The sequence below is a fragment of the Tetrao urogallus genome (genome assembly GCF_951394365.1).
Source record: "Tetrao urogallus genome assembly, chromosome: 13".
Taxonomy (NCBI): domain Eukaryota; kingdom Metazoa; phylum Chordata; class Aves; order Galliformes; family Phasianidae; genus Tetrao; species Tetrao urogallus.
The window spans coordinates 1,015,302-1,037,685 of record NC_136826.1 but is presented as its reverse complement, the minus strand read 5'-3'; the positions used below and the strand labels follow the sequence as shown (position 1 = coordinate 1,037,685).

Here is a 22,384-nt window from a genome sequence, read left to right as displayed (position 1 = left end):
TTAATTCTTTAAAAAGTTCCTAATACCAACATACAATTTCATCTTTGCAATTTAAAAAACACTGGCAACATTTCTTCAAGTAAATAAGCAACTGTGTTTTGAAACTATTCACTGCTGGCACTTGTTTAAGGGAATCTGGTAATTTGTTCCAGCCATCCCAAGCTTCACAAGCAAAAAGGCATGTCTCGAATTGCCTGTTTTCTTCTCTGAAACTTAGGGTTCACACCAAGAGGAGAGCAAAACTATAATTTAGAGTTACAAAACAAGACTGCATCTACCCTGAGGCACACAACTGCGCACATTTATATGACACGTTACACCATCTCTTTTATGTTGCCAGATATAATCAATTCCTGGTTTATTTTATTATTATTATTATTATTATTATTTTTTTTTTTTTTTTTTTCCCATACAAATAGTAGCAGCCCTTGACAAGACCTTATCCATGTAAATTATCAAAAAAAGCATTTAATTTCTGGATCTGCTTACACCGACCTAGTGAAAAAAATATCTCCAATTTCAATATGAGGCAAAATTAAATGGGTAAACTGCAAAACACCTTGTTCTGTAGATTTAGCACAGAAACCTCTTACATTGAGCACTACATTTGAGAGCCATGTAGAGAGTTTATAAACCACATCCTGACAATATGATAAAACTCAATCTAAAAACCTCCCAGAATTTGAAAGCATCAACTTGTGCCAGAAGATACCAGCTTTAGCCTTCAAGCAGGGACATCAGTTAGCTGAAATAGTGTATAGAGGGAAATTAAGAAACTAGTTTAAGATTAACTCGTTTGAGATTAAAGCTGAATTGTTTTGCTTAAAGCATGTTTTGCCTTCATTAAATTTGGACTGCAAGTTGTTACTCATTGAATACAAATAAATGAATCTACCACACACTGCTGTACAATACACATTGAAATCTTTTACAAAGGGCTGCTTTTTTTTGCCTTCAAAATCAAGAAACTGCCAGATCTCTTTTATGCTGCCACACAAGCAGTACTGTATCCTGAGTTTTCCTGGGGGGGGGGGGGGGGGTGACAGAGTAACATTTATTTTTAATGTGTTTTCCTCTGACATGACTCATCCACACCTCAACTGGAATGCCACTAAAACAGTGATCTGAGTTTGAAGTGGAAACACAGCACACGCCTAGAAAAGCTAAAAACTGCCATACAGAAGCTGTCCTTTTTTCACCATTTCTTTTTCTTCATCTCTCCGATGCTCTCTTTACCAGCACACCATGTGTCTCAGTTTGTCCTACTTCATAAAGAACGCACTCTCCCCTGCTGTGTGTAATTACCTTCCTGGTGCTTACCTCAGAGACTGAACACTTTGGGGGCAAAAACTGCTCTTTTTTTGTCTTATGCCATACCCAGGACAGTGCTGGATCCTCACAGTGACTATATGCTGGATGATCCTGGGAGGGCAACATAGCCAGCTTGACTGGCATTCAGCAAGCCCTGGATGTTCACAAAAGCTCAATCTGAAGCCTGATCATTGTACTCTCTAATTTGGCACTTTGATTTTTCTGCAAGGTCAAAAGCTCGGCGTGCTTGCCAAGGGTAAACTATGGGTTCTGGCCTGTTAGAGAGGGAGAGTCCACGCTGTCTCTGACACTCAACACTGTAATTCCTTTCTCCTAAAGAAAGACCTAAGCAGCCACCTGGAAGCTAACCCGGTATTTATTATAGTAATTTTAGTCTTTGGAAAAGAACATGCATTTCAGTCTTGATGTCCATGCATTTCAGTCTCGATTTCCTTTTCCTCACTTGTGCCTTGATGCAGATCTACCCCTGCATCTGCATGTCCTATAAATCATGCCAACACTGCCCATTAACCCACTCCCACTAGGCCAGTGGGTGAAGAAAAATAGACGTGTGTTTTAGAAGATGTTTTGACATAACGTAAACTTTGTTGGCCTGTCAACCTTACTGAAGCAAGAAAAACATGACTTTTTTTTTGATCTCCTATAAAGTGTGGCAGTTCCAGTGTATTTCTATTAGACTCCCACTGTTGCATGCTTACATTTAAGTCCCCATTTCCCAGCTCATTTTTTCTCACAAAGCTTACGAACCTGAGGTTGGAAGCATTAACCACTCAGAGCCGCTGCCAAAACGTGACAATGAGGACACCTGGTCCCACACAGAATGGTCCTAACATTCAAAGCCAGAGTGTTCAGGATGAACACCAGATGAACACTGAACATTGAGGATTGCTCTCCATGCCTACACTGTTTTTAAACCACACAATAGGAAACTACACTGAAATGAAATCCTATTAACAGGGTTGAAAAAAAGCAAAGTCCATAACCTTTTTTTATTTTGGTTTTTTGAACTCAGGAACAACAAGGGGCTGCTCTTCAAAAAGAAATCTCTGCACCAGTTTTCATTTCATTGGTAAAACACTCCTTTTCCAGATAAACTGGCAGCTCAGGCCTCTTATTGAAGAGATTAAGGGTTTGTGAGATTCAAAATGATAAAATGCTGGAATAAGTGGGAAGGAACTAATCGGTTAAATTAACAACAACAAAAAACAAAAAAACCCCAAACAAACAAACAAAAAAACCCAATCCACACTACTGGGAATGTTCTTCTACAGAGCAAAAACAAAGGTGTTGTTTCTTTTTTTTTTTTTCTGAGGCTCAGTAGAATACTTTTAAAGGTTGCTCTACCTTGGGGTGTGGGATGCAAATAACGTATACTTCAACAGGATATACTCAAGACAAAGACATTCAAGGACTACAACGCCTAAAGGAGCCTGTAACATTCAGTGCTTACATAATAAATTCAATTAGAAGATCTCAAAGAATTCCTCACAGCGGACAATACCCAGTGTTTGGCTGCAGAGATGAAATTTAGTCCATGCTTCAAATGATCCGCTGAGACAATAGCAACTCCAAGGAACAGTAACCTGGCCTTTTTTCCCCATTAGCATCAGATACGTTTCTTAAGTGCATATATGACTGTGTTGTTCCTGTTTCACCCTGCAAAGCACTAGACGGTCTTATTTCTAGCTCTCCCTCAACAACAAAAAATATATTTGCTTAGACATTGCACAGAAAGTTTGGAATAGAGAAAATCTTTACAGAAGAGCTTTCAATTGCTGAAAGTAGGGTTTATAGTGAGCTCATCCTGGCAGCCTGCTAAGAATTACAGCAACACAGCAAGTGAAATGAAGAGTCCGTATAGAACACTGAGCAAACATAAACCTGGGCACTTAGCTTGGAGTTCACATTCATGTCTGTAGTCTGTTTGTCTCTTGCCTCTGGACAGTGGTCAACAAACACCTAAATGCCAGGAACTGTTAAAATAATCTTCCTTTCTGATACTATATGCTCATTTTTTGTTCTGCTGACTTTTGCAAGATTGGGTGCCTGAATGACTGCTTTTAAATAAAAAAGAAATGTGAAAAATTCCTTAGGGGAAAAAAAAGAAAAAAAAACATTCTGATCAGATTTGCTAGCTATCCAAAGAAACTGTTACCAAGCTGACATAAATCAACGTGGCAGGATCTACAGGCTAATTAAACAAACGTGACAATTTTAAAGTGACAATTTGAAAACGCTCAGAAGTGTCTTCCATCCATAGTGTGCATTCTTTTCAAACACTTATTAAAAACCATGTACTGTATTAAGAAACTGAAAGTGACTTAAATATTCAATAAAAAACACAGTTATAGGTGCAATTTGAAATTGATGTCTCAAGTAGATAGGAAGTTCATAAGGTTTCTCAGAACATTAAATTCAATGACACACTTTGTTTAAAGGAACGTTAGAAATTATCTGTAGAAATGGATAAGCCACAGTAAGCAGTATAATTTTAAATATCTAATTGAACCTGGCTTTTGCACAGTTATAACACCAATAATTCCAACCAAAGTCCCCAGCACATCTTGCTAGGAACCAATTTAACTCTGAAGTGCAGTGTCAGTGTGGGTGAGATTCTCCTTCCCCATTTCATTGAAGGAGAAACTGTGAAGAGGCATCTCAGTGTTATGCAGAAAGATCAAAGATGTTCTATCTGAGTGTAAACAGTCAAACATTTACTGAGAGGGTGCTCCGAGAGATAGGAAGATCGACCATATCTGTCACTTAGTGGCAGGAGTGAAATGGCATAGTCTGTATTTTGCCAGCTTAAACAATCTCCACATGTATTAAGGAAAGGATCATAAGAAAGCACACTGCTGACTGTGCAGTCTGAAAGTTTAATTTCAAAGAAATAAGTTACTCCCATCCCCCAAAAATGGCTTTTGGAATGATTCTCCCTACACAATATGGAACAACTGATGATGATGATGCTTGCAGAACAGTCTTCCCATGTTAGACAGCTTTAGCAAACCCATGGAGGCTGACTAGGCTGACAGCATTACCATATCACTCCTCCACTGGAACAGTCCATCTGCTTATACAAAGGCAATACTCCTCTCCAGAGGCAATACTTTTGGACCAGTATCTCAGGTAATGTCTGTAATCTTGACTTGAAAGGACTGGGAGCATCCTGGCTTCAATTTAGACTGAAGTACATTAAGAAGGCCAGCAGGAAGAGGGAGGTGGATGTCTCCCTCTACTCTGCCTTTTTGAAGCCCCACTTGGAGGTCTGCATCCAGGCCTGGGGTCACAGCATAAGAAGTATGTGCAGAGAAGTGCCAAGAAGATGCTCAGAGGGCTGAAGCACCTCTCCTGTTAAGAAAGGCTGAGGGAGTTGGGCTACTTTAGCTTGGAGAAGAAAAGACTCTGGGAAGACCTCACTGTGACCTTCCAGAACTTGAAGAGAGTGTATAAGCAGTAAGGGAGGACCAACGTTTTACATGGTCTATTAGTGGTAGGACAAGGGGGAATGATTTTAAACAAAAAGAAGGAAGATTTAGGTTATATGTTAGGTAGAAATTCTCTTGCTCCGAGGGTGGTGAGGCACTGGCACATGCTGCACACAGAAGTTCTGCATGTCCCATCTCTGGAGGTGTTCGAGGCCATGCTGGATGGGGCCCTAGGCAGCCTTACTTAGTGGTTGGCCACCTGTCCACTGCAAGACATTGGAGCTCGATGATCTTTAAGATCTCTTCCAACCTAAGGCATTCAATGATTCTGTGATTCTATGATTCTGTGATCAACAATCCTTTTCCTGCTTCTTCACCTTCCTTCTTAAACCACAAGAGCATCAAACATCAAAGGTTGCAACATGACAGGTATAGTTAAAACAGTAAAACTCAGTATTTTCAAGTATATGGACCCTCGTTGGTCCATTTTTTTTTTTTTTCTCTAGTTCAAAATCTTTCCTTATATGTATAAAGAAATACATGTTTGTATATTTTTAACCCTCGGCCATATTTTTTTTAATGTTTCAGTTGCCATGGCCATCTGCAACTTCAGAGAATTTCGAACAGAAACTGAAACTCCTTCTGAAGATTCATTTAGTCACATCTTCCAATCCCGACTTCCCTTAGATTCTGTAAGTCTGTCTAGTTTATTGTAGTTCTGTCCAATTTAGCCTCCATAGGCCCCATCAGCCTCTTCAGAAATGTTGACTTATGGGAAGCTTCCCTCCCAAGATTTCAAATCTTCAATACTCGCCCTCAGGCAAATGAGATAAAGTGCTCACATAAGACAACTATAAGCTTTGTCATTTCAAACCAAAATTGTTTCTAAAGCATGCACTCATTTCAGAAAGTCTAACTTGATTTTAATATGTTTTCAATGTCTTCATTTTGTGCCTAAACCAATTTATTATGTAGAGTACACATTAATAATCTATTTAAGTGAAAGGTAACATTGCTTGCAGTTTAAACGCTCATGCCCATATTTAACCATGTTTCATTTTGACAGGATAAGATGAAATAACAGAAATAATTAATCTAAGACCAGAGGAATATTCTACTACTAATATTTCAAAAGAGGACTTGATTTTTGTCCTTAATAATTTTGCAATAATATATGTAATATATGTAATATACTAGCTTCTGGTTGTATTTCTGCTTGACCTCACCGGACGTTGTACCAGTATTTGTTGTTACCAGCCATTTTGGAACTGGGAACAGTACTCCAGGACAGGCACAGAGCAGGCTCTGAAGTTTCTAAGGATGTTTTTAAGTAATATAAGTAATGCAGTCCACAAGGTATTTGAGGAAGGATGTACAGACAGAGCAAAGCATTAAAACAGCATAGAAGTACTCACATTTTGCCAATTAGTTCACCAGTTTCATTCTTTTTTTGTTCATGGGTGCATGCAAAAAGTCAAACTTCATAAGAAATCCAGATCTCTGTTTTCTCTAGCCCTCTCACTCAAAGATAAAAGAATTAATCTTTATTTATGCTGATGGAAAGGAACGGGAAGTCAGATCTTGTGAGTCCACAGATCTGGAGTAGAAATCTTATGGCCCTGTAGTTTTACAATGTGGGACAAAGGAAGACATTATGAACAAAATATCTTGCAAATGAGTAAACAAGCTCAGCAGCTAGTTGCACCAGACATAAACAACATGAAGTTGTTTTCGATATTGTCATCATAACAGAGTAATGACTAAGAATGAACATACCTAGCATGTAATGCATGGCTGTATACACTGGATCATTTCTGAAGTGACTACTCATGAGGAAGAAAAACTGAGTGGTTGGGCTGGGTTTTGTGTAAAAGATGTGCTAGACAGCTTGGAAAACAGATGAGAATTAACACACTTTCATTTAGTAGAGCAGCAATACATGCCCAAATATTCATGACATCAGTTCATTTTAGAGTAATTTTAGTGGCAATGATAAATCAGGCAATGATAGCAAAACTATATAATAATACTGAAATCGGCAATCACAGAATCACAGAATCACCAAGGTTGGAAAGATCTATAAGATCATCCAGTCCAACCATCCACCCATCACCAATAGTTCTCACTAATCCATATCCCTCAACACAAAATCCAAATGTTCCTTGAACACCTCCAGGTTCGGTGACTCCACCACCTCCCTGGGCAGCCCATTCCAGTGCCTGACCACTCTTTCAGAGAAGTAGTATTTCCTGACGTCCAGCCTGAATCTCCCCTGGAGCAGCTTGAAGCCATTCCCTCGAGTTCCATCAGCAGTTACACGAGAGAAGAGGCCGACCCCCAGCTCACTACAACCTCCCTTCAGGTGGTTATAGAGAGCAACGAGGTCTCCCCTGAGCCTCCTCTTCTCCAGACTGAACATTCCCAGCTCCTCCAGCTGCTCCTCATCAGCCCTGTGCTCCAGACCCCTCACAGCTTTGTCGCCCCTCTTTGAACCCGCTCCTGAGCCTCAATATCTTTCTTGCAGTGAGGGGCCAAAACTGGACACAGCACTCGAGGTGCGGCCTCACCAGAGCTGAGTACAGGGGAAGATTCAACTTGGCACTACAAAATGTGTTAAAATATTATGTTTAAGGAGATAAGAATGGAATTGAATACTGAATTTGAAATAGGTGCAATGCAGTCTCCCTCTCCTTTCCTGAATACTTCTTGTAATCTTTTTTGTTATTATTATTATTATTATTATTATTAAAATGTAAACAAGATGCAATGGACCCCGATAATGATCAGATTTTACATTCTGAAGTTCTTTACTAAATAATTTCTTTAATACTACCATGAAAATAAAACTTTTTTTTTTTTTTTTTTTTTTTTTTTTTTTTTTTTTTTTTGCAGGCTGGAATCAGACCTTCTTGTCTGTCCTGATAAAGGTTTAATCTTTTGCTGACTTACATCTGAAGAGCCATATACCCATACATCACGCAGGTGGAAAATACCACCTTCTGAATACAGAAACACTGTACACTCAAATACATTTGTCAGATCAGATAGTCAACTTTTTCTTTCCAGTATCTTCCCAACAGCATGAAGTCTGCTTTGCATTGATCTGGTAGTAAAAAAAAAGCACATTTCTAATATGTGTCAACATCACAAGTGAACTCCTCTCATGCCTAACCCAGGCCTTGCCAACAGTGCAACTGTAGCCCACAAAATCACCACAGCTGCAAAGTATTTGAGCACTGACTAATGCCAACCTCTTACTCAGCCAGCTTGAAGTTAACTCCAGGGCTTCCAAATTATGTACCTAAAGTTAATATATTGACTGCTCTTGAGGTGTCTTTCTCACGAGTGACACCATTACGTTGTCACTGCAATGAAATAGCCAAAAGCTTGACTAATCCTGTCCTGTTGTGTTCAGGTACAACTTGCAGTGGCTAGGATGAGCCTCTGTGCCAGGGTTCTGCTCTTGACTGAGAAGACCTAAGGCTTCTAGCTCTCAAAGAGTCTTTTGATCTTTTGAAGACCATGCCAGGATGTCTTCAAATGACTCAAATTATTGATCTCAATGTGTGTGTATGTATATGACTGGACAATACACACAAAAAAAAGCAAAACCCAAAAAACAAAAAAACCCAAACTGCTGGAAAGGGACTTTTTCTGACCTTCCTGGAATTATTGATGAATTCTGCTAATACTGAGCTGAGAACTGAGCGGGTGACCTACTGACCCAGGAGAGAATTGCTCTTGTAGAACTATTTAGCATTGCCATTTTTCTGGAGTAAAACTACGTCCAGAGAGCTATCAGAGTAAAGGACTGGTAGCTGCTCTCACATATTCCCAAAGTAATGCAGAAGTAACTACTTTTTAAGTTATAACAACAGCAGAAGTGTAAGTGAAACTGCTGTCAATTCATACCAGTGTGGGAGGATGAAGAATTCAATGAAGTCAAATGAGATCAGAGGTCAGTGGAATTACCCCCTGATTTATTTTGGTGTGCAAGCAGAAACTGACTCTGCCTCCATTCAGAAAGTGCTGTTAAAAAGCTGAAAATAGTGGATATTGCTAAGAAAAGCACAATTTTTATCCATCCAAATCTTCATGTGCATAAGCAAGGTCTAAAAGAAAAAGACCACACCGTATTGCCTTTTTCAAAGCAGGCTGCTGCCCATTCCTTACACACTTCCAAGGTCTGCACGCCAGACAAGGGACAAAGGCCACAGACACACATTTACACGTGGGTTAACTTTTCAATTCATTTTTTTTCATTTCAACAGAAAGAATAAATCACCTTAGAAGCAGCTTGACAGAAAACATACGGTGCTGGGCTATTTTTACAGCACACCTAAGACATAAGGATTCATTTATTTACTCAGCTATTTAAAAGTGTCTACTCTTACTCATTCTCTGGACAGCTAAATGCCAGGTTGCTAAGTTACTGTTACTTGACATCATCTCCTCCCCAATGTGTTCCCACATTTGACAGGTTCAAATGATTTACTAGGCCAGTCAGCTCGTTATTCACTTGTCCAATGACGTCTGGATAATCATTTTAAATTCACATCATGTCCTCCCCAGCAAGCCCCCAGGTTCCACTTGAAAATATTTAAACTGCTTGTCAGCTACTAAGTGAGTTTGTAACCACACCAGACTGCATACCTGTATTTTTCAAATTACAATTAAAGTAATTACGTTTAGCAACGTTCTTCAATGTTGGTTTGTACTTTAGAAGAGAAAACAATTACTGAGGGGGCAAATAATGGGCTGTATTTGTTATGGTCTAATTTTGCTCTGCGAACAGCTCACCTCCGCTACGGATGATACATATTAAATCCATTAGTGCTTTCAATTGGCATGAGGAAGGTAACACTACACGTAATTTACCCAATCAAGGGCATTTTCACCTGCTGATCAATTTACATATTCTCCAATGTCATTAGATGTGAGCTTGTCATCAGAAGAATAGAAGATCATACAAATTACAGACTTTGCTCGTTTAACTCCAGTCATTTTTATACTAATTGCAATCTAAATTACATTTAGGATTAGTTTTGCTTGCAGACTAGAAAGCTTTTAAATAATATCACATATATCCACGTAGCATCAGAAGTCTGCTGAGTTCCTTGTTGCCACACTACAGTGAACACGGATCTACAAAAATTCTTTTGTTTCTCTGAGGGGGACAGAGAGAAGTGCCTGCCCAGACAGCGAGCAGCACCCACCTGACAGCTTCACATGTACAGACCTGAGACTCACCTCTACAGGATTACATCTACGCAACCACCTATACACCTCACCCAAAATTTCAATTCAAGTCAATATTTTCAATTCAAGTCCTCAAGAAATCTTATTTAAAGTTTCCTTTCTTTCTTGTGTGATGCTGTATGCTTATCTCCTCTTTATCCAGAGGCAAACCCATGCTAAAGGTTGTCCCTTCTATGCTCTCTGTAGGCATAGGAGTCCTGCAAATTCGCACACGCAGCCCTAGATTTGGATCGGCATAATGCCTTCAAATGATATACAGTGACAGCGAGGCACACTGGCATAAAGCACTGATATATGTGGCACAACTAACAGCTTTAGAGTATTGGTTTAAAATGTCAGTTCTCTTTCCCCATCTGCACCGTGTATCACAACATTTCAGTGAATTCATTTTTCAATGGCTGCATATAGCAAGTGGCAACTTAATTTAAATCCACATTAATAAGTTGTGAATTACACGCACATACTGTTGATTGCCTATTTTCCACATCATCCACATGCTCAAAGCCAACATTCTGGACGAAAAAAATAGTCACGTTTTGGAACAGAAAAAAGTATACCAACGACCATTCACTTTTATGTTTCAATTTGGTGTTAACAACCTGTGCTAAATGCAGATCTCCTGCACTACATTTGTAGCTTGGCCGTAGGTGTACAACAGGGATTTTATTTTATTATTTAATTTTAATTTTTAACAACTTTCTCAGACATTCTGGTTAGAAAAACAAAAGGAACAGGAGACGGGGCTGCCATTAACCTCTGGTTGTAGCATCACGAACAGTCCTTGGAGCGCTTACACAAGATGAGCAAGTGGCTAAGTGTTTCAAGGAAATCTGAAGGACTGTGAAATTTTGTAAGTGGGCTCAAGATCTTTCTCCTCACTCAGTTGGAAAGTTTGGTCCTTAAACTCAATTCAATACTTTTTGTTTGTTTGTTTTGATTTTTAATTTAAAAAAGGAAAAAAGAGATAAGAAATTGCAGACCTCTACAATTACAAAAAACATTAATCAAGTTCAGCTTGAAAAAAGAGCTCAGTAAAATCTGAGTTCACAATTCTTAGCTTAAGTCCCTCTTCCCTGCAAAGCCGGGCAAAAAACCCTGAAAGAGCTCCTATGCCTGAATAGAGGCACTTAATTTGTAACTTGAAAGACGAAAAAAACCCAAACTTCAAGTAAGAGATGCCCTCAAAGCAGGCAGGGCAGCGTGGGAGCAGGTGGGTGAGGGGGGACACTTTGGGGTGTGCAGCTCTGCAGTGGACATGGCCAGAAGCAAAAGCAGCTGCAGGAGTGACACAGAGTACAATGGTGTCACTTTGGATTAAAAGCTGCATATGTGAGTGCGTAATACTGCCAGATGTTTTGAGCTGAACTCTGGTTCTGTTTCCATTGGCTAGAATGCACACTGTTGTACTCCCACCTATCTACCTTTGGGACATCAGTGCTCTGTAACCCTTGTGTTATTTCTGCAGCTTCCCGGACCGAGATGGAAATGTTAATATCCATTTTTTTTTCATCTGGGGAAGTTGTCCCTAGAAGGCTAAGACCCACGTTCCCAAAGGCTCTTCAGAGTCTGAGTCAATGGCCCCAGTAAACCAGAACTTAATCCAGGTTCTCAAAGCACAAATTGCTGCTGCAACCAAGGCTTGTTCTTTTTGTCTGAATCTCCTGCCACAGCACACCCACAAGAAGCCCAAAAACTAGATTTAGACCACTGCTGGGCATTATCTTATCTTCTTTTTTCACTGTTGCCTATCAAGTAGAATATGACACTCTGCATACAGCCAAAACACCTTTCCCACCAGCTTATTCTGCATTACAAATGTGACAAGAACAAAGACATTGACAAAACTTGGGTACTTTTGTTCCAGGTGTGCTTCAGCACCATAGAAATCTGAAAGCCTAAAAGCACTGCCATTGAAGGCAATCAGTTGGGACTGGGACTTCGGATTCAGCCTTGGATGGGCAGCCCCAGGAGCAGATCTGTGATCTCTGGCTTTCACACACTTAGAGACTTAGTTGATCCAACTGAAGGAGACAGGAAAACTTGCACTAATCCAGGTGGTTTTCAGAATGGAGCCTGTGAAATTCTAGTGCTGTTTGTTGACTCAAATTTCTGTCATGGGGTAGGGAACAGAATTGTCTCCTCTTGATTAGAAAAAAAGAAAACATTTCTGCTTCCTATGATTTATATGTACTGTTCTCACATAAAAACTGTCAACTGGATGATTGATGCCTGGCATTTGCTACATCACATTTCTTTTTGGTATTGTTGACTGAAAACAACTGCTTTCCCCACCTAACACATCAATTATTTCGAGAAAGTAATGCACCTAATCAAATAAAATAAACAGGAGAAGAGATGGTTTAAATGTACCAAGTAGTCTAGAAACTGCACTTCAACATTTGCGTTGGTTTTGCTTCCTTATGTCATCTGAGCAGTAAACTGCTGCTCACTTTGAGCATTGAAAATACATTGCATTTATTTCCTTGCATTCATTACTGCTAGGTGCACATACTGACACAAAGTCCTCTTCGACTGCAGGTCTGCACATGCATGTTTGCCTGTTGGTTCAACTTGTGCAGAAACACTGACAACCCATAAGGACATCAGCATCAACCCAATATAACGTGTACTTGAAAAACAGGAACAGGTTTCCACTCAGTTTAAATGAATAGTGCAAAGCCTGCTTTATTTAATGAACATGTTTGTGTCCTTTTAATCATGTTTGACATCACTATTGTTCTTGACTTTGGGTCTGGATGAGTTTATACCAGTTGCTCCAAAGGAAGAAGACAAGGCCAGCACAAATTTCCACTGAGGTTTTATCCTCTCTAAATGAAATCAGCAGTTGGGCCGGAGATCCCACAGTGGCAGCTCTGACAGATTAGAAGCTCAAACTGTGAGGACAAAACCCAAAATGCCAGGCAGAAACTGGTGGGTTGCAAGCCTACTAGTCCCAGACAAATCTTACTGTCAACAGGGAGCCCCAACTTCGGAGTGTCTGAGGAAAAGCCCACCTTACAGTTGCAGTAAGGCAGATTTAGGCATATGCAAGCACATTTCCCATGCTCTCTTTTTCTTGTTATGTGATCTTAGTGCAATTAGTTTCTCAGTTTGGAGTAGCTTGTAGAGTTTTTGTTTTCTACATTTAAGCACTAACCAGAACTTCTAACAAAAAATAAAAAAATAAAAAAATAAAAAATCTGTACATCTTCCACAAAACCACGAGTGCTGGGAAACTATACTGTGGGGAAAGAAGTAAGATTGTAGGCCACTGTGGGAGAATTAAGGGAACTCTGCTCTAGAGTGGGAGAGAAATTGATTTTGGAGAGACTTAGAGAGCTTGAGAACTTAAAAACAAATTAACAGGAAAGGATGTAATTCCTGACCAAGACAAATTGCAGATACACTGGGAGAAAGAATACTAAAACTGAACTTAGCCAGTAAGGAACATCCTGAGCCCACCAGACTGTGTCTCTTTGATCAAACCCACTAATAATTTACTGTTTAACTTTGATGTTAAAGACAGCCCTTCTCCATGAACGATGAAATAAGAACACTACAATTAAAAGAAAAAAATACAGCAAAATAAAAGTGTATTACTCACACGCAGTATTTCTTCCACACAGCTGGAGTCATTGGGAAGGGTAACCTAGGTTTGAAGAAAAAAAGAAATGTTTAGTTAGGCGCTAGATATCAAGTTCAGTGACTAACCATACAGATGAACAGCTATCAAGCAATTGCCTCTGTCTGAAGACTGCTGCATCCATGATTGCTGCATACCAAGTTTTCCAGTTCAGATCAACAAAAGTCATCAGTAGGACTCTTTTGTCACATTTTGTTGCATTATTGTTTGTTTTGCACTACTTTGTGCAAAGAATGACACTGTTGGAACAATTAAGTGCTCTGAGAACTGGCAGTTGAGTTGCTTGAAACATCTGTAATAGAAGAAGATCCTACTGTTACTCCTAGTAGTAGCCTTCACAGAGAACTCAAGGTTTGGTTTAACTTGCAGTATGCTGTGCCAAAAGGCAGAGATGGCAACACTTAGGAGAAAGTTATCTTCAGCTATCTCATTCTACAGTTTTATACACCAACAGCCAAGATGGCTATTAAAACTTGCACACATGCACTGTAATAAAGTACTGGTAAAATACTGGCTGGACTATAATGGTTGAGGCTAATTTTCTTGTCTCTCATGTCACTAGCCTGTTCCATGTAAAGTATCATGTCAAGACTGAACAGCACACAGTAATCTCCCTCAAAAGGCTTGGCAGGTATCTTTTCTCTCCTGAGGAAGACACATGATACCAGTGCATAAAACTATACCCATGCACATACACAATAGTGACCTTAACATCTTCCAGCTGAATATACTTCTTTAAATGGTTGTTGCAGTATTTTCCACAGTCCCTCACTCCAGTGTTACTAAATATCACAGAAGCTCTAAACACTGTGAACAACAACATAAGCAGCAGACAGACAAGACCTGTATGTAAAACATTTTACAATACTTGCAGGCACTTCCAATGGATTCTTATCATGGCAGTAGAACAGCAGAGGGAGAGGCAATACTCAGGGAGATACCAAAAACAGGTTAAGCCAAGTACTTCATAACAATTCAGTGAGACTTTTCTACCTCTTGATGACTAGTTTGATAATGGAAACTCATGACTGAGATTCATCTGTGCCATTCAAATCTACTACAGAGCTTGACTGAAAGCATGAGTATGGCTTTCCTTCTAGACTTCAAAAAGCACAAAGCTTCAAGAATAAATCCAAAAGTGACAAAAGTCAAAGACCAGGAAGACCAAACAGCTCACCATGTTCATTTCCTATTAATGTTGCACACTTTATATTCTAGTACTGGCGTTAGTCTAGCTCAAAAACTACAGAGAAGTGGGTCTTCAGTTTCTTCTCTTAATAGAATATGGAGTAGCGTTTAAAACTATTTGTCCCTTTTCTGTGATAATTAGTTAGGACAGATGTCTAATGCACTCCTGGTTCTTTTTCACTGAGGAAGTGGTATGTTGGAATATGAGAAAACAAAGTAAGTATTACCCTAATAAGCTTGCTCTACAACACCAACCAAAAAATCTCTCAGAGCAGCTACGAAAGGAGATCAAAATACGCCTGAGTTGGCCAGACTGGGAAAAGTAACAGAGGTACAGAAGCCATCTCTTTATTTTATGCTCCTCCCTGACATTACACACGGTGTTTCCAATGGCTAGCTTGGACGCCATGTGTATTATTCAGTTTAGAAATGTCATAATTGTGCACTGGGCTACGAACACAAGGCAGACCATGCACTTACTTTACAGTGCTTGCTCTCTCACTCACAGCCCTGTTTATGTTACTTCAGAACAAATGGTAATAATAATAATAAACGTACTACTCTAGAGGCAGTACTACTCTAGGCAGTACAGCCCTCTATATATTATACAGTCACAACAAGCTTCTGCTGGCAGCACTTACTAATAACTGTAAATGTTCATGCATCAGTTTAATTATGTTAATGGCAGAGAAGATTTTAATGGCTTGACAGAACTTTTGTTCCCTTTGGCATTGCTTTGTTTTGAATCACTGGTATTAAAGTAATGCAAGATGTCAAAGTACTGTGATTGTCATATAGAGAGATCCAAGAAGGAGCTAGCACAAAGAGAAAAACATTTAGATTGATGCAAACATTAAAAGAATAATTATTACAACATGACTATCAGAGAGAAGATCAATGTAAGAGTTTTCCAGTACATTACTATTAATGGATTTCTCAAGAAATGAGACCATTTTTCTAAATTCATGCTACAGTTGCATGTATTCAAGTTCAGGGGACTTGAAAGGCACAGATCTATTGGAGACTTGGAATACTCTTGGTGGGGGGGGGGGGGGGGGGGGGGGGGAGGAGAGGAGGGAGGAAGAAGAAGAACAAGAAGAAGAAAAGAGCAGATTCCCAGCCTTTCAAAGTATGAATCAAAAATTGCAGGTTAATTCTCCACAAATATCTGCATCCAGCACAAAAGTGCAAGCAGGCCTCATTGCCTACCATGCAAGCCATGCAATCCAAGCACAGGTAGATCAGAGTAGAACAAAACACAAGTAGCTTCACTTCACTTAGTACTATAAAATTTTTCCATTACATTTGCCATTAATAAAATGCTACATTCCTCCAGGAGTTTAATCAATGTTGGACATTCCATACTGTTTCCTTCCCCAAAATCAAGTAGTTTAGAAAGCATTATGTGATTCTTCACTCCTTGGCTTTTTGAGCATTCATTGATAACCAGATTTTAAACCTGAGGACCCAGCTTTCTGTTTTGCATGCTTTTGATGCTTCTCTTCCTTTGTGAGCAGCACCGTCTAAGCCAGCCAAAGAGACAGATTCCAGGAATTTTGCCTCTGAATGACTGAGCAGTTACATCTCACATCACAAACTGCTATCAGCCAGCATGAGCTCTGTGCTGAAGAACAGCTAATATTACATAAGCTGAAGATTTAAGTCCTGAGGTAATATAACTTCAATCAAAACAAAAAGATTTCATACCAGCTACATGTTACACTGAATTTATCTTTCAATTTCATTTTAATCTGGCAAACCTCTTTTGCATCAGAATGCTTTGTATTTACTTTTAGATGTTGCTCCCAGGCTTAAGGAAAAAAAAAAAAAAAAAAAAGAAAGGAAGAAAAGAAACCTAAAGGTTAGATGGTCAAAATCTCCCAGCTTGTATTATAAGGGTTTCCACATTTCAGTCTCATAAGAGAAAGAACAGAACTTAAATGATGTGGAACCAAAGGTTTAATGTATGGCTTGGATGGCTCAGTGCTAAACTTTAAAGAGAAGGAAGGAGGGCAGAAATACTAGAGTGAGGGAATAGTAGCCCAATGTCATGCAGATCAAATGGCATGGGGTTAGTGGTTACACTATCTGATGAGTCATGTTGATCTAACCTTCCATTTATTCATTCAACACTTCCTTGACTACTCTTAGCTCCTGGACAATTTATAACCTGCATTAGATCAGAATTTGTTTTTGTGGCCACAGAAAAATCACATGCAGTCTCTTTTGCCTGTATTTTACTCCAGACAGCAGGCATGTCTTACAAAGGTTAGCAACAAAATCTTCCAAAAAACTTATCAGAAAACTCCTTAAAATTCAAATGCAGTGTTGGGAAGCAGAAATACACACTGAATAATGACTTTACCAAAATTGACTGCCTATATTGTCATCTGAACAAACTGTTTGTGAACAATCCTTCTGGCTCTATTGATGCACAACTGGCATTCAGTAATCAGTTCTTCCTATCTTTGTTTAATTGGAAAGATAAAGGTAGAATGTTAAATAATTTTAGGAACTCACTCTCATCTTTTGCATAGGAGCACCTATGTGTTTATACATCAAAAGCTCTTTCATTGTCATCTCCTTTATCGAGAGAGCCATTTTGACTCTGGGGAGATGAAGCTCATACGTCGGTTTACTCCTTCAAACACAAACTGATTTTATACTTGCTTGCAAGAAAGGATACTGTGCATGAGCCCTGATTATTTCCACCGTGCACTGCACAGAGATAAGAGGAAAACATTTAGAAAACCAGAAGCAGCGAAACCAAGTCTGTCAGCAGGAACCTCATCCCACAAATGCCTTCAGCTCCTGGCAGCTTTTTTAAGAACAGTGTGCTTCTTTTTTTTTTTTTTTTTTTTTTTTTTAATTAATGCATGTGGGAAATGGATCAGGCAGTGCACAGAACAGAGGGGTTTCCAGATACGATGGAAAAATGTTCCCTGAGCTAGGTCTTAAATCCATCAGAATATTATGACTGGTGATGCTAGATCTCACCAGAGACCCACCCAGTCCATGGACCATAAGAGCAGAGTATTAGTCTCCTAAGTCATGCTGATAGTTAAATCCCTCCAGATTCAAGCAAGCTGCAGCTCACAGAAGTCTTAGCTATTCACGGCTGTGCATGGGTCAGCATGCTGAACAGCCTGTAAGAAATTACTGCCCATGAGCCTCTCTCCTGTCTTCCTGGATGCATTTAACACACAGCATCCAGCTGCAGTGAATTCCACAAGACAAGTTCAGCACACATTGGCCAGAACTCTCCTTGCCTGCCAGTAGGATAGACTAAAATACATGACTGCTCAGCTGGGGCTGGAGCCTGTGGTGCATGAAGAGAGGTTGAGGCAGTTGGAAGAAGACAAGGTGAAGGGTAGCATCAAACTCATAGGAAAGAGCCAGACTCTTCCCAGAGCTTCAGGGACTGAACGAGAGGCAGTAGAGACTTGTCAGAACATGGGAAATTCCAGTTCATTACTGGTAAAACAATTTCCACCATGAGGGTGGTTAGATACTGAAGCAGGTATCAAAGGTGTGGGAGAACGTCCATCCTTAGAGATGCTCACAGTTCAACTGGACAAGCTGCTGAATAATCTGCAATAAACAGACCTGCTCTGAGCAGGAGGTTGGACTAAATGGCCTTCAAAGGTCCTTTCAGCATGAATGAAACTATGATCCTGTTCTTGCAACTTTCTCACCAGAAGTTACAAAGATGCAATTCTTTGTCTGCACTTGAAAGGAGTATACAGCCACTTCTTTTCAACATCAGCTTTTCTTCCATCAGTATCTCCTTATATGTTCAGGGTTTGTTTCCCCTTTTCAGTCATTCTCTACATCTCTTCTGGACTCTCTCCTGTTCAATAGCTGTATGTCCCTCAGCTGCAATCTGGCTATACATTACTCTTTCTGAGGAAGACTGTTTCACATTTCCTTGAATTTAACTTCATACCACTGCACAGAGACCACTGTTCTAATTTATTTGGGTTGCTTTACATTTCACGTTTTTGTCTGTTTCCTGTTTTGCTAATATTTTTCCCAAAAGGGTTGTTCATGTTAAAGGCATCTGAAATAGACATTAAGCTAATCTCACTAGCTGAAAGGATCTTCTTTACTAACTTTAGTGCAAATAGGTAAAGAATAGGAGCAGCAAAAGAGCAAGGAATAAATATCACAGTCTAAGTGATATTTTTTCAGATGCATTTGATATTCATGAGGTTATCACCAATGTATGTATTACTACTGTATGTTTGGTCCTTGGATAGGTTACTGGATTTGGTGGGTCTCTGGTGTGATCTAGCACTGTCAGCCAATATCCTGATGGGTCTAAGACCTATCAGACTCAGGAAGCTGAATGAACACAAACATGGTGGTATTACAAAAAATAATTGCTTCCTTGGTATTCAAATACATATATGTGTTTTTTGCAGGGTTATTCATTCCCAAGGGAGCCATTTGTGGGTCCCAAATAATGTATATTCACTGTTTTCTTTTGGTACTTCCACCACCTTGGAACCAAAATACCACCATAAGACTACATTTTTCATTATTTCAACCCTCAAAATATATCCTAGGGCTTACTAGAAGGTCTGTGAAAACATATTCTTTGTATTTATAAAAAAAAAAAAAAAAGAGAGAGAGAGAAAGAAAAATGCCTAAAACAAAATACAGAGAGCTTCTCTTCTGTTCATCCTTAATGCAAACACTACACTATGAAGGAGTTGTATCAAACATGCATTTACTGGAGAATCTGGTAACAAAAAAAAGTTTTCAGGAGCAGACCAGACTAATTGATTTATTAAGCTAAGACAGCCTGGTCTGCAGTCAGTGCTGCTTTTCAAGTGTTGGATGAAGAAGTATATGCCTGTTCCCTCAAGTACCTCACAGACACTAGGAAAAACAGCTTATTGTTGTGGCCCAAAATGTGCCTGACTCCCACTGACTTCAGTGAACTTCCCTAGAAGTCTCGAGTTGAGAAGCCCAAACCAACAACAGGCAGCTTTAGTTTTTATATAAAAGCTCCAACATACTCCTCTCCAGTCACCCCCATCAAAATGGTGCTGTTACACCAAAGTGCGGCTCTTAGGTGCTAACTCACAATCTGGAAAGCATTATATTTTGGTTTCTCTACAATGAATTCAGCCTACAGCACCCTCCCAGTCAGACCAACTGCAAGGACCCTGTTTCTTCTCTGGCATTTAGTTCTGCTGCGGTAACCTTTAGACTGGGTAGATCTGGATGTGACAATTTTATTTGTCTTGTTCTTTGTGTGTGATATTCAGCCCATTTTTTTCCTTTTTTTTTTTCATTTCTTTGATGTTTTCTTTTATAAATACCATTTCAGTGTTGATCAGCATAAAATGGTTTCCATGAAAACACAACATGCTGATGTTTAATTTAAACTCAATGGTTCTCCATTATTTTCATGTAGCAAGTTGTCAAAGACTATTACAGAGAGAAGCCTGATAAAGCAATCTCTCAGTTCAGAATGTCTGGGATTTTTCTTAGTGTTGGTAAGGCTGCAAATTTTTCTTATGGAATATTCTGAACGTAGTGTCATAGGAGCTCTCCATGATGATAATGCCAGACTAACTACCCCTGTCAGTTTTCAGTCAGGTACCAACAAAGGTTTTATTTGCCTCTTATATGTGACCAAGCATTGATGTTACATGCATGGAGGCTGTTACATGCCATTTAATATTGATAGAGAGCAATCAAGTTTGGAACTTAATATTTTCTTTTTTCTCCCTTCTCTGTTTATCTTTCCCCCATCCTCTTCTACCATCCAACAACTGCAGGTACTCATTTACCTATGTAACATAAGTACATTCTCACATGTGCCTTATTCTGGGAGCAGCTACCTTGTATGTCTCCATTACACTGATGATAAAAAGCACACTGACCTAAAATGCCACTGTGCTCTTATCCACTTTAAACATCAAAGCCTGACTAGCAGACTGTGCAACCCTCTGGTGCGGTGAGATATGTGGTGCAGCAGAAATAAAGATTAAGTGCCTGCTTCTTGTCTTACTTGTACAGGTGTGAATGAAATCCAACTCCACTGAAGACAGTGAGACAGCACAAATACCGAAGGAGTGTGAAGTGAGCTTGGCTTCTGAATCTATTTGCTCTCGGTTATAGTAATGTAAATGAGAAGCCGCATTCATTCTCAGTGTAACCCTTGGAGAAACCTCTTGGAAATCACTCAAAATCCCTCTACTCTACAGACACAACTATCAAAATTTAATACAGCTTGGAACTGGATGTCCTTTAAATCTATTTTACGTTAGTGTATTTAATGTCTGTTCCCAGTACATGCCAGAAAGAGAGCATGCAGAATCAGGCAGCAGGCCGGGACAATGAAAGTCCACTGATGTCAGTGCAGTTGCATCAGTGTAGCCTGAAGCATTATTTGACCTCACGAATCCAGGCTATAGCATCTCTCTTGTGCTTTGTAAGAGGAACTTTTTAAGCATCTGTTTACATTTGACAGTATCTTTACCGTGGCTGTAAGAACGCAGCAAGCAACTGTGTTGCTTAGCTGCTCCACTTTTTTAAGCAGGTATGGACATCCTCACAGAACAATGTACTCCTGTGTTTAATTTGTACAGCAGTTTGCAAGGCTGCAAGGCCAATTCCGGGATCCAAATTAATTGCTCAAAGCTTGTTTGCCAGTACCAAGTTTTCATATGTCCCTTCACCACTGGCACAGCTTGTGGTGTGCCAAAAGCTCCTCAGTCTGGTTTTTCCTGAGCAAAGATCAGAACTGAAAGGGCAAGGACACAGACTTGCCCAGGGAGAAACAAAACAAATACATTTTGAAATATCTTCAAGTTGAAATAACAGCATGCCTTTTAGCATATCTATTCCACACGTATTTCCTACATAAACTTCAATCAAATAAACAGAGTTCCTATATGAAGTAAAACCCCCTTTCCTATTATGAATACAACAAAGTAGCACAGATAGCGAGTAAGACTTTATTGGGATCTGATCCAAAGATCAGACTACACTAAGAGCTAGATCTTACTCTCATTATCCCAATTGCCACCGAATGTCCTAGTTATCACACAAAAGGGGAGCTAAAACAACGCTTTTTGGACAGTACAGAACTTAGAACAAAGAAAATCTGATTTTGAATGGGATCTTTATGACCTCCCCTTTAGTTACATTTCTAATTTAAATCCTTTGATCTATTACTGCCAAGGGATGCTGCTGAATGTATACAATACAGAAGTCGCACTTTTCCTGCGCTCCCCAAATCTCTAAGATCTGTGTGCACTTACGTTACATGCAGCTAAACTGCTCACTGAAATGAAAAGATATCTAAGAATAACTCACTTCCATTAGATTTATAAATCACATTAATTAATTCTACATCTCCAGTGGTGTAGAGAACAAACCCTAATGCAAGATCTAATTAAAGAAAAAGGAGAAAAAAATTGGAATTGAAACACAGAAGTAACTGCTTAGCCTCAAATTAATGAGGCGCTATGCTAAGCAAGAATGTCCATAAATCCCTAATGAGGATTTTAAACAC

At 39.4% G+C, this 22,384-nt stretch overlaps 1 protein-coding gene across 1 annotated transcript in view; it reads right to left on the bottom strand.

The window, feature by feature from the left end:
* The window catches only part of AFF2 (ALF transcription elongation factor 2), a gene marked incomplete at both ends in the record, with an annotated part of 331,742 nt that overhangs the window by 137,342 nt on the left and 172,016 nt on the right, over nucleotides 1-22,384 (bottom strand). The window contains one exon of the mRNA XM_079541773.1: nucleotides 13,624-13,668. Coding sequence (XP_079397899.1) covers nucleotides 13,624-13,668 — 45 coding nt within the window. The remainder of the gene's footprint in view (nucleotides 1-13,623; nucleotides 13,669-22,384) is intronic.